We start from the raw sequence: 17,300 nt of genomic DNA, 5'->3' as shown, positions 1-17,300 counted from the left end.
GCAAAAGGTATAAGATTTATAAAGATGAATCATTGCATGAGAAGAAGGGTGTCTTTGAAAAGACTGCATTCCCAGCTGACATTGTTTACAAGGAGGCTTTGTGACAAGGCTTCAGAGAATCAAACCTCCAAGCAAAAGAATGAAATAGGTGAACAGCAGGAGAGAGAATATATACCGCCTGGAGGGGAAGCAAGGTGATGATGCTTTTAATAAACATGGGTACAAGTTTTCATGCATTTTTGCCTGAAATTCAGGTTTTCTCTACTCCGGAAAGCTCTCTTTTTCTATTTAAAACCAATTGAAAATTAGCACTAAATTCAGGGTTTTCAGGACTGGTTTTCTGAAATTTTTTAACTTGCACACCCATGTAATATACCATATGGTCACCTTTAGACTAAGTGCAATAACTGGTTATCTACTATTAAATTTAGAAGGATATAACATGTTACTGCACTAAGGTGACGATATATGCTGTTGGTTTTACAATATGAAGATATGTTATTTCTTTCAAACTATCCTACCATATTTATTTGTGTATGAGACAGGATTTTTGCCTTTAGATTTAGGAGGTTATACAGTGCACCTTGTCTTATAGGTTTATCAACAGTCCATTGAATAAAAATTACAGTTAAAGCAATTTTTTGCCAATTTTTGTTTAGAATTTACTCCCTGTCTTACATGTACAAAAGGTCCATTTTACTGGTAAGGTAATATTTTGTAAGTACATGTATATTAAGTTAGGTACCTTTTTGTTCATCCATTTAAATTACTTAATAGTCCTTTACATGAATCTAGACTATTCAGTTGAATCATTTAAAAAATACAAAATTTGTGGGGCATTCACACAAAAGTTATTGGACATTGTCTATTGGAAACTAATTGGTGCCTTTTCGGGCTTTGCATAAACTATTTGGTCATTTTCACAAAATTTATTGGTCATCTAATGAAACTCATTGGTCAGTAATACAGGTACATTGATATGTCATTTACAGGGAATGTTTTGAATGTTTTGAACATTTTCACAAAACTAATGGTATTGTGAAAAACCTTGAAATTATAAGCTACAAAAATAGATTCCTCTTGAACTTAAATGAGTTTGATTTGATATTGATAAAGCTTGTTGTTATAATAAATAAGTTAAATGTACTGACATTTCAGAAATGTGACAGACATCTTGTTAGAGGACATAAAGCCAATATTTCAAAGGCAGTCAAGTACTACAGAACTTCCGATACCTCGCCACACAGATATTGTCATAATGGGAGGTGGATTGGTCGGTGCTGCTGTGGCGTATTTCCTTTCCAGTCAGTCGTCAAAACTGTACAATGTTACAGTTATAGAGAGGGATTATTCTGTAAGAAATATACTTGTATGAAAAATGTGCTTCTTGAGATTAGTGCTGATTTTGATGAGAAGTTACAAAGTGTTTTAAATAGTGAAAGTGGGTGCTTCTGTGGCCAATTGGTTAAAGCTGTTGATTTCAAAGTACTTGCCCCCTTACCACTGACAGTTTCAAATCCTGCAAGGGACTTAAAATTCAGCTAGCTTATGGAATGTTGGTGGTTCTACTACTCAAGTGCCTGAGGTCTTTCTTCACCAATAAAACTGGAAAAGTAGTCACATGACCTCTATTAATTGTTTTGGTGCAACTTAAATTAAAACCCGACGAATAAAAAAGAAATTATGCTGGCATATTGCACTTAAATTCTACATAAATTATCTGAAATCATCAAATGCCTCAGACTATGCAAAAATACATTGTTAAGATTCAGGGGTGGGGCCCATAACTCTGGTATGAGTTATGACTGAATTATGGCCCATTGTGAACTTTGAAATTCTTGGTTAAAGTTTTAGTATTCACTTGAACAAAAATGGATAAATACAGTTCGCTTTCCAAGGCCCATTTCTCTGACTTGAAAGAAATTTGACCTTAAGTGAATTATAAAATTGTTTGGTGAGTATCCAAAACTCGATGCCATAGTTATCATGTATTTGGAATATAATGTTCCTCTTATTTGTAAATACCTACATTATCTGGGCTCTTGTCTTACTATCAAGCGCTGTGACGAGTTGAGCACCCTGACCAGTATTGACGACTTTTGTTTAAATTATATTTACTTAGAGGCCAGCAGTTTTAATATTTGTAATTTTTAATTTGAATTGATTATTCATACTGAGATAAATTACTGTGATTGTGAATCTTGCCTTGATAATTAAACCTTCATTATGATACAGTATTTATTTACTAAATCATGTATTTATCATCAGTTGTAATAAATTTTGACAGGTTATATGGGTCAGTATGTTAGTGCTTGTTGATTTTCATTGGATTTTCAGGACATTTATTATATAGTTATATATACAGGGCTGCTGTCAGTTTATTAAAGGGACTCCACTGAGGTTTTTTGACATGACGGGACTGGAAATATTTTTTTGAGATTATTACCACATCTGATGTAGGTCTATACCAACAATTTAAGTGCAAAATTTCAGATCATTAGCTCGCTTCTTTTTTCCAGAATAATTGTTTTAAATGTAAAAAATGACCTAAAATTGAAAAGCATTTCACTCAAATCGGACTGAGAATAACACAAACATACACTTTTCAGTGTATTTCTAGGTATATTTCTTAATCATCTTTTGTATATATTTCCGTTTTAGGTGCACCAGATGATATATGTGAGAAATTAAAAATTTATGGTTTTAGGCTTTAGTCCCTTAACAATCTTCTCCCTGATTATATGCAAAATCTTTTTACTTACACTGAAAATACACATTTAAGATCATATCAACAAAAACAACTTCAAATCCCAAAACTTAGACTTGAGTTCTGCAGAAAATCTTTATCATACTCAGGGTCAAAACTTTGGAATTCTCTTCCCTTAGATATCAGAAACTCCACAAATTTACAATTTTTCAAAAATAATTATCTTAAATGGTGGTTCTCTGGTGGGAATAAAACACATCAAGTTGTATTATAAAATGATAAATGTATATCTGAATTGCAATTATTATATTCTTATATAATGTTTTTTCCCTAGATTTTCATTTTACATGTTTCTAAACTATATTGTATTTGTAATTATGTTGTTGTTTATCATACCTTTTGTTTGTAAATGTTTATATTATGTACATTGTATATTTGATAGAGGCTCATAGGGAAGACTGGGCATGCCCAACTATGTTGCCTCTTTAAATAAAGTCTTTATTATTATTATTATTATTATTATAACCTCAGTGGAGTTCCTTGATGTACATGTACTTTAAATTCATCATAAAGGTTCCTGACATCTTATATGGCCGTATATAAATGGCTGTTTGCAGTTACCCTCGCCTAGCAGCTCTTGTTAAATATACAAACAATCATTTATATAGGGGTATATAACCTATCAAAAATCTTTATAACTGGTGATATAAACATTTGTAAGCTTATATATTAAGACTCACCACAATTCCTATTATTTGAAGAAAAATGAAAATAACAGCAGCCGTGTATATAGATTGTAATGAATATAGTTACATAAATTATCCAATGAAAATTGATGTTACAAACAATTTATCATGGTTTTACATGACTGTACAACAATAGTTTAATATAGTTTTAAAAATTCTATGCTGGTTATAATATGGTCGTTTATTAACATTTGTAAGCCATAAAGCATTTATATAGCAAAAACCAGCTTTATTATGTCAGATTCATGTTTATTTAAAAGTTGAGACCTGAACCCATATAACTGACAAATTTATAATACTGCTCAAATGCTGTCTTCAATGACAATTAACAATAAATCATATATTTGCGGCAGTGGTGTTATGAGATTAAGTAAACACCATGTTTGACATTACAAAATCTCAGTACTATGAAAACATAGTTGAGCCGCATCATGACAAAACCAACATAATGGGTTTGCAACCAGCATGGATCCAGACCAACCTGTGCATCCATGCAGTCTGATAAGGATCCATACTTTTTGCAAGTATAGAAGCTGATAGGAAACAACATGATCAGACTGCGCGGATGCGCAGGCTGATCTGGGATTTATGCAGGTCACAAACGCGCTATGTTGTTTTTGTCATGACGCGGCTCATTTACTGATTGATATATTTCAGTATACAAGGGCGTCGTCGATGTTGTCCTGTGGTGGGATTAGACACCAGTTTTCAATACCTGAAAATGTTCAAATGTCCATGTTTACCTCAGATTTTCTCAAGCACTACAAGGAACACCTCAGTGTTTATGGTAAATCATTTCATTACCATTGTATAAGTGTATTGAACTATTTATGTTTACTATATAAAAATTCAGGAGATGATGTGTAATGTTATTTCAATTGTAAGATAGTATTCTGAGGGTCCTGGCTTTGAGTCCCTGCCAGACAGCTCACTGGTGAAACCCTGTTACATCAAACCCTTAACCTGTTGTATTTTTTAAATGGACTTGCCCAGGTTGATCAGATTGATCAGATACATTTTATGGGGATATCAAATGAAAATTTAGATCAGCCAGCCAACTGTATAGAGTTTGGTCAGACTGAGTGAATGTACAGGCTAGTCTAGATCTATACTCATTACTGGTGGCAAAGGCTGATCACTTTGGGTTCCAGCAAAGTAAAGTGCAGCTCCCAGCTGGAATGCTAGTAACAAGATCATGCAAGTATTATACTGGATACTTACTTACTGACTTATTTATTTCTGAACAATCTCAACATATTCTAACCTGATCACTGCTAAATTTTAGCATTATGCAATTGAAACCCTTTAGAATAACAAAGGACTGCCCAAAATTTAAGAAGTATATTTTACAAATTTAAGAGTATAATACTTTAATATTTGATTAAGAAAGTTTCTGATTGTATCTGACACTTTACTCCTCCAGTTGGGAAGTAGCCAAATGACCTTTAGCAAGCAGTACAGTGGTTTGACTTTACACCTTGAAAAAAAAAACGCCAAAAAAAAACATGAACATTTTTTTAATTCAGATTTTGAAACTTGAATAATAGTTATAACTAATATGTAAAGTCAAATATATATTCAAACGTTTTCAATGATGGTTGGTCAGACTCAATGAAGTTTTCTAAGGATTGCTGGCTGAGTGTTGGAAATATTGCTGGATGCTAGTTGATAAAATGCTGCCTTGAGCTATGAACTTTTTTTACACTAATTGCTTAGAATTGGTTGGTTCTATGGACAACTACGAGAGTGTGTCTGTGAGCTTATAGCTTAAAGCAGCACGCCTCCAGATTCATGCTAATTTTCATAAAATAATTGAAAATGTGTTAAAGTGAATAATATCGTCAAGAAACCAAAAGGAAGCAATTTACACATTATCAATGGCACTTTAAACCCATGTAAATTATCAGAGTTAAAATTTCTGAAATAGGGCCTACTGGGTTAGTAATGCAGTAGAAATATATCTGAGCTACATTTTACTGAAAAAACTCAGTCAAAAATTGCACAATTACTTGAATCTGGAGTATTTTAACTTTTCTAACAATATAAGTATATTTTTCTTAAGTTTGATTTTATTGAAATATTTTGGCTCATATGGAGGTGTGAAGCTTTAATCAAACTAAAAATGTAATATGTGTAAATAGATGTACATGTATATTCTTTTTTAGAGCTTTTGGAAAGAAAAAGGATGACATTAATCTTTAATCTGCTTTATCTGAACAGATCAGGACCCACCTGAGGTGTGTTTTCATCACCAAGGTTACCTGTTTCTGGCTCCTGGAGACAGAGTGGAGTTCTTAGAGAGTTGTGTTAAAATGCAGAGGTAAGTTGAATAATGGGGTAGAAAAACAATAGTTTTATGTAGACCCCTTGAATAGTTTTTATGGAGAGATTTTGGTGTTGTCAAACATATAGGAAAAAAGATCATTATTATGCCCTGCATACTTTTCAAATGTGCATGGACTTCTTATATGAGCATGTGCCATGAGCATGTGCTACAAGTACATGCATGTCCTATGTGCATGCTCAATGAATATTGCCTATGAGCATTTCCAATTAATATTTCCTTTCAGAAAGGCCTAAAAGTATGTTGAATGGGCAAACCCCAAATGCATGTCCAGTTAGCATGTCCTATAACCACGTCCAATAAGAATGTCCTGTAAGCATGTTAAAAGAACATGTCTATCAGGACATGTATGTCCTAGGAACATGATAGTCCTTTGAACATTTATGGATATTTGAGGGTGCCCTATGAGCATCACCTACAAACATTTTTTAGTTTTATAAGCATGTCCTATAAACATGTCAATTAAGTGTGTATTATGAGCTTATTATACTATAATCCTATCCTATAACCATTATGCAAAAAACATGTCCTATATACATTAGTAAGTGTGAACATGTTGATTTAGCCTATGCTATGACCATGTCCTATATACTTTGCGCTGTGACCATGTCCTATAAACTTGTGCTATAACCATGTCTTTTTAACTTGTGCTATGACCCTGTCCCATAAACTTGTGCAAAAACCATGTCCTATATATTAATGATCATGTCCTAAATACATGTGCTATGACAATGTCCTATAAACTTGTGCTTTGACCATGTCCTATAAACTTGTGCTACAACCATGTCCTATAAATTTGTGTTATGTCCCATAAACTTTTGGTATGACAATGTCCTATGTGCAATGTCTATTTCCTATAATATAGTGCTACGACCATGTCCTATAAATTTGTGCTATAACCATGTCCTATAAACTTGTGCTATAACCATGTCCTATATATTTGTGCTATGACCATGTGTTATAAATTTTTGCTGTGACAATGTCCTATAAACTTGTGCCACGACCATGTCCTATAAACAAGTGCTATGACCATGTCCTATAAACAAGCGCTACGACCATGTCGTATAAACAAGTGCTACGACCATGTCCTATAAACAAGTGCTACTACCATGTCCAATAAACAAGTGCTTAGACCATGTCCTGTAAACAAGTGCTTAGACCATGTCCTATAAACAAGTGCTTAGACCATGTCCTATAAACAAGTGCTATGACCATGTCCTATAAACAAGTGCTACGACCATGTCCTATAAACAAGTGCTACGACCATGTCCTATAAACAAGTGCTACTACCATGTCCAATAAACAAGTGCTTAGACCATGACCTATAAACAAGTGCTTAGACCATGTCCTATAAACAAGTGCTACTACCATGACCTATAAACAAGTGCTTAGACCATGTCCTATAAACAAGTGCTTAGACCATGACCTATAAACAAGTGCTACTACCATGTCCTATAAACAAGTGCTTAGACCATGTCCTATAAACAAGTGCTACTACCATGTCCTATAAACAAGTGCTACTACCATGTCCTATAAACAAGTGCTTAGACCATGTCCTATAAACAAGTGCTTAGACCATGTCCTATAAACAAGTGCTACTACCATGTTTTATAAACAAGTGCTTAGACCATTTCCAATAAACAAGTGCTTAGACCATGTCCTATAAACAAGTGCTTTAAGCAAGTCTCATGAGAATTTTTTATGAACATCTTCCATGATGTTTTTATGTTATATTTATTTTACAAAACTAATAAGTGTATTAGTACTAGTAACAAGTTTTATGTGAAATATTACATGTTTTAAACATGATGATCCATATGTATTCAACGCAATTTGATATCAAGATTACTTTGTTTCATATTTGTTGCATTTGTATGAATGATGGGAATTCAGAAAGTTTTTTGCTGGCTAGCAATGTGAAGGGAAATAAATGAATTAAAAGATTCTTTCAATTATCTAGACTTTACTTATCTGCAGAGTGACTTATAATTTTAATATTTATAGAGAAAATGGGGCAAAGACAGTTCTACTTTCCAAGTCACAGCTTGCTGAAAAATATCCTTGGCTAAATTTGGATGGTATAGAAGCAGGATCTTTGGGTATGTTTTAATTTTGGTTATAGTTTTTATGTGAGATATGATACAGTGGCAGATCTTTTTGTATATTGTATAGTGGCTATAGTTCTGTACAAAAGATGGTATATAAACACAGGTGGTAGCCAGGTAATTATTATCTACTATGTTAATATAGCTAATACTTTATCCACAGAAAGTAAAATTCTTAAATTCTTTTAATACCTGAGAAAGTTATCCAGCTAAGGTCGGTGGGTCTACTTGGATGTCCAAATTTGCCTTTTGTGATACAGAAAGAGACAATTTTTATGGGTCTTCCTCCACCTGCTAACCTATGACCTTTATAATACCATATTTCCTCAGTGTCAATATTTTAAAGAAAGAAAACTGCTGCCACTTGCCCTTTGCAAACAATGTACATGTATATTATCGTTTGAGATGTTTAGATGGTGTAAGATGGGAATATATTTCACCGAGTGAGCACCAAAATGTGTATTTCACAAGTGGCACAGCCAGGAGTGAAAAATGAATTTTGGTGTTCAGGAGGTGAAATACATTTTGATCCTAAATTTTTGAATTTGTGTCAAACATATATACGGAATGTACAGTATCCGTAAACTTTTTGGCAAGTGTCATGCATATTTGTCATGTCCATTTTCGACGGGGTTTTTACTGTAAAAAAACACAAACAAACATGCTTACCGTTTTGAAAGAATATAATTGCATACAAATAAAATCTTATAGCTTTTATTTCTATATATACGCGGTGAGCGTACTGTACACTAAACTAAACAAATTTTCTTTCAAATATATGCAAAGAAACATTTAAAAAGGCATTTTAACCTAATACAAAATGAAAATCACACCAAATAGTAATATGACGTGATGTCATTAAGTTGTTAAGTACTATGCATGCTGGTATTCAACTGAAACAACATAAAAGGCTTACAGTGAAAAATATCAAATTGATAATTTCATTCTTTCAAACAGTGAAATATCAGTTTCATATTTTACTGATATATTTCTAAAAACCACCAAAATACATGTAATAAGATAAATGTTTTAACATTTTAGGTACCTCTGGTGAAGGCTGGTTTGATCCCTGGCAGCTGGTTCACTCTCTTAAAGCCAAAAATATTACAAATAATGTGAATTATTGCGAGGGAAATATTGTAAATATAAGACAAGAGGTAATACAAGTGCCTTTGGAAGACGAAACTACTCCACGAACAAGAATTGTGGGTGTTGATGTAAGTGGCCAACAGTTTTTTTGTTGTTGAAAATTTTTAAGTTTTGGTCTATAATGGAAGGTCATAATACCATGGGGCGTCTGTGGCCGAGTGGTTAAGGTTGTTGACTTCAAACCACTTGCCCCTCACCTCTGTGGGTTCGAATCCCGACAGGGACTTTGGATTTTTTCATGTTAGGAAGCTATTCAGCTAGCTTACGGAACGTCAGTGGTTCTTACTGAAATAATGCACGGAAGGGCACCTGAGGTCTTCCTCCACCAGTAAAGCTGGAACGTCGCGATATGACCTATACTGTGTCGATGTGACGTAAAACCCAAAACAAAACAAAACAATAATAATACCATAAATAAATATGTTGATAGTAATTAGTATCAGTTATAACAACAAACTGAAAGAACTATATGGGGATGTTGTTGGAAAGTGTGAGATACATGAAAGGAGATTACATATATTTATATAGCAGATGTTAAATTGTTCTGGAGCAAAATATAACTATTTGTCATAAAAATGTTCATCATACTAAATCACTTAGAACTTTATTAACATTTTTTTCTTTCAATACTTTAATTTTCATCAAAAATTCAAACATTTTTTATCAAAATGAAAAATATGCCCATTGTAGACCAATCCACTTTAAGACTTAATTTGCTGGAATCGAAAGTGGTAAGCCTTTGTCACCAGTATAGAGTAGGGCAGGCTTATTTTGATAGTGCTGAAATACCCTTAACAATTTAGATGGACTCTTCCATATTTAAAATGGGACAATTTAACGCAGATTCTCCAGGTTAAGGGTAAATTATATTCATTAATCATAACAATTTGTTTGCCATTGTAGGTAGACCATAAGAATGGGAAAAGATACGGCTGTAATGCTTCACTGTTTGTCAACTGCTCCGGGCCATGGGCCGGGGAAATCGCAACAATGGCAGGTGTAGGAACTGGGGAGGTTGGTAATGAATTGCCACTGCCTGTTGAACCAAGGTGTGTTGATTAATTATAATACTGCATGTTTGTTACACCAATTTCATTGGCACGTTATGCCTCAGAAATCCATATTTTTTAATTCATTAGAAATCTCAAAACATGCATTAATAATGGATTTAGAGCACATTAGAAATTCAACAACTGACAAAAAATTGGCTGAATGTGAAGTAATGTTTTGTTGAAGTAGCAAAATTTAAAAAAAGTAGTATTTTGACTTTCATACAAAATACGAATGCATTCTAGTTATACCAAAAATATCAGATCAAAGTCAGTTGTTCCCAGAACAATTATTTAAACTTTGAAAAATAACTTTTAAATTGGAAAGCATTTAAAGCTAGGAATCTCACAAACCTAAGTTTTCAATGTAAATCCGAGTGTATATTTCATTGTCTGTTGCAATCCTTTTATTTCCAGTCCCACAGTTGATGTTTGTAAGAAATTCAAATTTTATATTTTAGGCTTTTCGGCCACAGTGGAGTTCCTTTAAACAGTTCATCATTTACTTTTAGGTGTTTTAGGTGTTTCTGATTTGTATTATACACTGTGCTATTTAAAATAATAAATTTCTGCAGTGCAAAGTTATAATAATGCGAATAAATAATCATGGTTATTATTCTTCAGAAAGAGATATGTGTATACCATACATTGCCCCGATGGCCCGATGCTGGACGCACCTTTCCTTGTTGATACGTCAGGGGTGTATTTCCGTAGGGAGGGGCTTGGAGGACATTACATATGCGGGGCATCCCCTACAGAGGTAAACACCCATTTGTTACAAAAAATGAGTTTTGCAGGTTGATAATCTTATTTTATTAGCTTAACTATTCAAAGTGTTTGGATTACGGCCTCCATGGTCGAGGGGTTAGAGTCAATGACTTCTAATCAAGTTACCTCTCTGGCGTTGGTTTGATCCCTGGGAGATGCTTTGGTAGTTTAGCGCACAGGAAGGTAGTCTAGTACTGGTGTAACTCTCCAGGAATGATGGTTAGGAAACTACCCGCCTATATGACTGAAATACTGCTGGGAAAAGGCGTAAAAATGAAACAAACAAACAAAAGAAATAAACAAAGAGTTTGGAGAGCTATTGACATGATTGAAGTCAAGCTGGCATAAACGTTGGCATCACACTTTGTTAAGATTTTGGGTTTCTCTTACTTACATCATTAGTAATATAAGTGGTAGAGTTGTGATGGTAAAGTGATAAATTGTGTTTAATCTTTAAGTTGTCTGATTCTAAGAGAAAATCTTGCTTTTATGATCGCTATAGAGTCATCAACGTCATGCAAATATTTTAATTTAGTCCATTATTGAAGCATTTTAACAGTTATCAACATAAAACTTTGAATACTTGCTTTATCATGACCAGGTACAGTTGTAAGTCAAGGGACATAATTCTTTAAGCAATATTTTTGTGATTACAAACTGGGAGAAACACTATATGAGAAGCTCTTGTTTTTATGTTTCACCTGCTAGTAATTCATCATATAAGTATAATACAGAATGATATATCACATTTCAGGATAGTGAGCCTGACGTAAATGACCTTTCTGTTGACTACGGGTTCTTCACTGATTTTGTTTGGCCAGCATTGGCGCATAGGGTTCCAGCATTCAATAATTCTAAGGTACATACAATACTTCGTGACACTGTATAACCAGATTCAGTTGTCCGTCAAGTTGATAGCATGTGATGTGTTGATTTGTAATTTTCTTGTTACTTATCATATCTCGAAGTTGATAGCATATTAGAAGTTTTTGCCTCCCCCACACCCTTGCAATATTTTTTTTCTTGAGCATGCATTTAAGAAGTTTTTAAGTGATATCTTTATGTCTTCTATATGTAACAGAACGCTACTCTCTGGTTAGTTTTCTGATCGCTAGAGTCAAAGTCATTGGGATAAAAAATATGCATGGTATGGCAACATCAGGTAGAATTGATGTTTTTTTTTCCAAAGGTAAAAATTGATTGAAAGTGAAATTAACTCTGTGCCTATAGTGAACAAATTTTGTACTTTGAACCCTATTAGTATAGGCATTGATGATTTAAAGACCACAGTTGTCTTACACAGTCACTTATTTTTCTGGCTTGATTTATAAGCATAGATACGCCAAATAGTACTGTAATGGATGGGAAAGAAATACTGAAATCAATATTCGAATATTCATTATGCCATATTCGAATATTCATAATGCAGTATTTTATTATTCATGAAGCCATATTTGAGGATTCATTATGCCTTATTCAAATTTCCATTACACTGATTTTGATATTCATTAAGCCATATTTTAATACATTCAAATATCATGAATATTTAATTTTTAGCTCGACTATTCGATAAGAATAAGTAGAGCTATTGTAGTCACCCGAGCGTAGGCGGCGGCGTCTGCGTCGGCGTAACCACTAATGTTAAAGTTTTTGTAATAGTTTAAATATTTTCAAAGTCCATTGACATATGGCTTTGAAACTTTGCACACTTGTTCACCATCATTACCCCAACCTGTAGACAGGAGGAGGTAACTGTATCAAGCATTTTGACAGAATTATGACCCGTTTTCGACTTAGAATTTACGTTAAAGTTTTTGTAATAGTTTAAATATTTTAAGTCCATTGACATTTGGCTTTGAAACTTTGCACACTTGTTCACCATCATGACCCCAACCTGACTCTCCAAGGCCTATAACTGTAATATGGATTAAAAGAAAAATTTTGCCTTTTTCTTTACTTAGAAATTTTACCTTTTAATCAAGAATTTTTTTACCATCAAGCACTAAGAATAGTCGAGCGTTGCTTTCCTACCGACAACTCTTGTTTTTATTAGCTTGACTATTCGAAGAATATGAGAGCTATTGTAGTCGCCCCGGCGTCGGCGTCTGCGTTGATTAAAGTTTTTTGTAAAGTCAAATATCTCAATTATTACTTGAGATATTCAATTGAAACTTACAATACTTATTTATAGTAACAAGGTACATCAGATTGACAAGTTGGATAACTCTGCCTACAATATTGACAGAATTATGCCCCTTTTTAACTGAGAAATTTTGGTTAAAGTTTTTTGTAAAGTCAAATATCTCAATTATTGCTTGAGATATTCAATTGAAACTTACAATACTTATTTATAGTAACAAGGTACATCAGATTGACAAGTTGGATAACTCTGCCTACAATATTGACAGAATTATGCCCCTTTTTAACTTAGAAATTTTGGTTAAAGTTTTTTTATAAAGTCAAATATCTCAATTATTGCTTGAGATATTCAATTGAAACTTACAATACTTTATTTATAGTAACAAGGTACATCAGATTGACAAGTTGGATAACTCTGCCTACAATATTGACAGAATTATGCCCCTTTTTAACTTAGAAATTTTGGTTAAAGTTTTTTGTAAAGTCAAATATCTCAATTATTGCTTGAGATATTCAATTGAAACTTACAATACTTATTTATAGTAACAAGGTACATCAGATTGACAAGTTGGATAACTCTGCCTACAATATTGACAGAATTATGCCCCTTTGGAATTTAGAAATTTTGGTAAAAGTTTTTTTATAAAGTCAAATATCTCAATTATTGCTTGAGATATTCAATTGAAACTTACAATACTTTATTTATAGTAACAAGGTACATCAGATTGACAAGTTGGATAACTCTGCCTACAATATTGACAGAATTATGCCCCTTTTTAACTTAGAAATTTTGGTTAAAGTTTTTTGTAAAGTCAAATATCTCAATTATTGCTTGAGATATTCAATTGAAACTTACAATACTTATTTATAGTAACAAGGTACATCAGATTGACAAGTTGGATAACTCTGCCTACAATATTGACAGAATTATGCCCCTTTGGAACTTAGAAATTTTGGTTAAAGTTTTTTTATAAAGTCAAATATCTCAATTATTGCTTGAGATATTCAATTGAAATTTAAAATACTTTTTTATAGTAACAATGTACATCAGTTTGCAAAATTGCATAACTCTGTCTGCAAAATTTGCAGAATTATTTGCCCCTTTGAAAGTTAGAAATTTTGGTTAAAGGTTAAAGGTCTTCAAAGATATTTACTTGAAACTTTACACATGCACTTAGGGTCATAATTGGAGGGTCATAATTGTATGTCACTGACCAAGTTCCATAACTCTATCTTGCATTAAGGCTGATTCATATTCCCTTTTCTACTTAGTCTCTGGGTTAATGTTTACATGCAAGTTTTACATATCTCAATAACTATTAAAGATATTTATTTAAAACTTCAAATATGCATTTAGGGTCATAATTGTAGGTCACTGACAAAGATCCATAATTCTATCTTGCATTTAGGCTGATTTTTCTCCCCTTTTTCAACTTAGAAATTCATGGTAAAGTTTTGCTTGTAAGCTGTTATCTCAATAACTACTGAAGGGTTTGTGCCTTTTTGGGACAATTTTATGCATTCATAATAATAAAGCAGTGATTTACTTGATAAAACATCTTAATAACAAGCCTTTGTACCTTTTCTGTCAAATTTATGTATTCATAGGTTATTAGTATTATTATACTCAATAAAACACCCTTGTGACATTACCTTCCGAATAGTCAAGCCAATACTGTATAATTGGCCTATAACATGAATTTATAAAAAAGAATGGCCCTTTAGTGAACTTAAAAAATTTAACATTATGAAGGCTCTTTTACTATCAAGCACTTAGAATAGTCGAGCATGCTGTCCTACTGACAGCTCTTGTTAAGCTTCTAAAAGCCCTCATATCAGAAGATTACTGAAACTGTACTAGTACTGTTTTATTTATCTTTGTATTGATTATAGACTGACTCTTTTCAAATATGTGTATTTGAATTGGAATTTTATATTTGAATGTTTGGCAGATTTTCAAATTATCGTACAATGTATATTTGTTACTTTCCCTAAATTAACTTCTTTAAGTTAAAGGGACTCCACTGAGGTTTAAAAGCCTAAAAACATATTATTGAAATTTCTTACATAAATGAGCTTGGGTATTTTTAGACAGAAATATATGTAAAGATAGTTAAGAAATATACTTTAAAATAATTGAAAATCGTATTTGAATGCTTTTCTTAGTCCGATTTGAGTAAAAACATTTACAATGTGAATAATTATTCTGGAAAAACAAAGTACGCGAATGATCTGGAATTTTGCACAAAGATTACAGGTCTAAACCTACATCAAATGGTACATTTAAATGGAAAAAAAATTTCAGTTCCATTGTATGAAAAAACTTCAGTGGAGTCCCTTTAAGATAACATCCTAATTACTAACTCTTTTGCTTCAAGTACTTTGATTTTTAATTCTTTTGCTTGGAAAATCTTAAGGAATCACAGGAATTACTACAACAGATGTTTATGTTTTACGTCATGTATATAAAATTATTAAATATATAAAATCCTATACTTTTGTCATAGCAAAATGATTAAAGTTAAGATGGAATCAATAAAATAAAAAAAATTCCAATCTGAAACTAAAGTAATAATAAATATACAATAAAAGATAAATACATCAAATCAGGTTGAGTTATTTCATAAATGCAATTTAAATTTTATGTTAAAATTTTCAGTTGAAGGCGGCATGGGCCGGTTACTACGACTACAACACTGTAGATCAGAACCTCATCATCGGTCCTCACCCGTACCACACAAATTTGATCTTTGCCAACGGGATGTCCGGTCACGGTGTACAGCAGGCGTTGGCTATAGGACGCGGTATCTACGAACTCATTTATTACGATGAATACAAAACTATCGATTTGACAAGGTTTCAATTTGAACGATTTATAAATGAGACACCGATCCGAGAATATGCAATTGTATAGACTGTTTCATTTTACCAGCGTATCATTTGACGACGTAGAATGGCATAAAAAGGATGAGATTACGTATGATTTTAATGATTATTCGAGCTCATTTTAGTGGACAGGATTATAAGTATTGTTACGATGAGCCATTGTGATCAACCATTAAGTGCGTCATCAAGGATTTGCTGTTTTGTTTGCATGCATGTAATATTGTTCATTGATAATCATGAAATTTGAACATGATACTTATATGCTTACATAGCCAGTCCTGCTTCATTGAATAATAGTCATCTTGGGTAATAATTTGGTAACCTTAGTGCAGTATTGGGTTAACTTCTATTAAGTTACATAAGAAGGTAACCTGTTATGTGTACAATACTAATGTGACGATTTATGTATAAAAAATACAAAAAACATGTTAATCCTTTAAGCCTTGCTGGCAGTGTTTTTGGAAAATGGGGAAAAATGAATTCTGTGATTAACCAATGAAAATTGATGTTACAAACATGGGTAATTGTAAATTTATCTAACAATATGTTTTAAGATCAAAGAGTGGAGGAGTCAGGATACTCATTGATTATCTTTACCATTCACCATTTCTATGTAAAGTAAGAATAGTTTTGTTAGCTCGACTTTTCTATGAAAAGGGGAGCTATCCTACTCGCCCCGGCGTCGGCGTCGGCGTCGGCGTCACACCTTGGTTAAGTTTTTCGTACCACCCCACTTTATTTCAGAAGTATTACAAGTATGGCTTTGAAACTTACCATACTTGTTCACCATCATAACCTCCATCTACAGACAAGAGTACATAACTCTGTCAAGGTTTTTGACAGAATTATGGCCCTTTTTTGACTTAGAAAGTGTATTGAGCTTGGTTAAGTTTTTTGTACCACCTCACTTTATTTCAAAACCATTGGAGGTATTGCTTTGAAACTGACCATACTTGTTTACCATCACGACCTTCATCAACAGACAAGAGGACATAACTCTGTCAAGGTTTTTGACAGAATTATGCCCCTTTTTGACTTAGAAAATACATTGAATATGGGTAAAATCCACTTATTGCCTTAACCCTTTGAGATATTGCTTTGAAACTTTTAATGCTATTTCACATCATTACCCCCATCTGTACGCAAGAGAAGGTAACTCTGTCAAGGATTTGTTTTAAAAATTAAGGCCTTTTATCGACTTAGAATCTTGGTTAAGTTTTTAGTACCAGTCCACTTTTTGACTGAACTGTTTGAGATATTAATTTGAAAGTTGGAATACTTGTTTACCATCATGGTCCCAAAAATGGGCAGGAGAAGGTAATTCTGTTAAGGATTTTATTTGAATTATGGCCCTTTTTGACTTAGAAACTCAGTTAAGATTTTCATTCTTGTCCACTTGTTGACTTA

At 33.0% G+C, this 17,300-nt stretch overlaps 1 protein-coding gene across 1 annotated transcript; it reads left to right on the top strand.

Annotated features, from left to right (window-relative positions):
• On the top strand, positions 1-16,522 carry LOC132738518 (FAD-dependent oxidoreductase domain-containing protein 1-like). Its single transcript, XM_060726020.1, has 10 exons — positions 1-194; positions 1,159-1,354; positions 4,111-4,240; positions 5,674-5,773; positions 7,802-7,896; positions 8,944-9,119; positions 9,955-10,100; positions 10,725-10,860; positions 11,623-11,727; positions 15,667-16,522. The coding sequence occupies exons 1-10, from the start codon at positions 25-27 to the stop codon at positions 15,919-15,921; spliced, it is 1,509 nt and encodes a 502-aa protein (XP_060582003.1). The 5' UTR covers positions 1-24; the 3' UTR covers positions 15,922-16,522.
• The last annotated feature ends 778 nt before the right edge of the window (positions 16,523-17,300 follow it).

This window comes from Ruditapes philippinarum, unplaced genomic scaffold, assembly GCF_026571515.1.
Source record: "Ruditapes philippinarum isolate M1 unplaced genomic scaffold, ASM2657151v2 ctg194_1_1_1_1, whole genome shotgun sequence".
NCBI lineage: Eukaryota > Metazoa > Mollusca > Bivalvia > Venerida > Veneridae > Ruditapes > Ruditapes philippinarum.
This window is presented reverse-complemented; position numbering and strand designations above follow the sequence as displayed.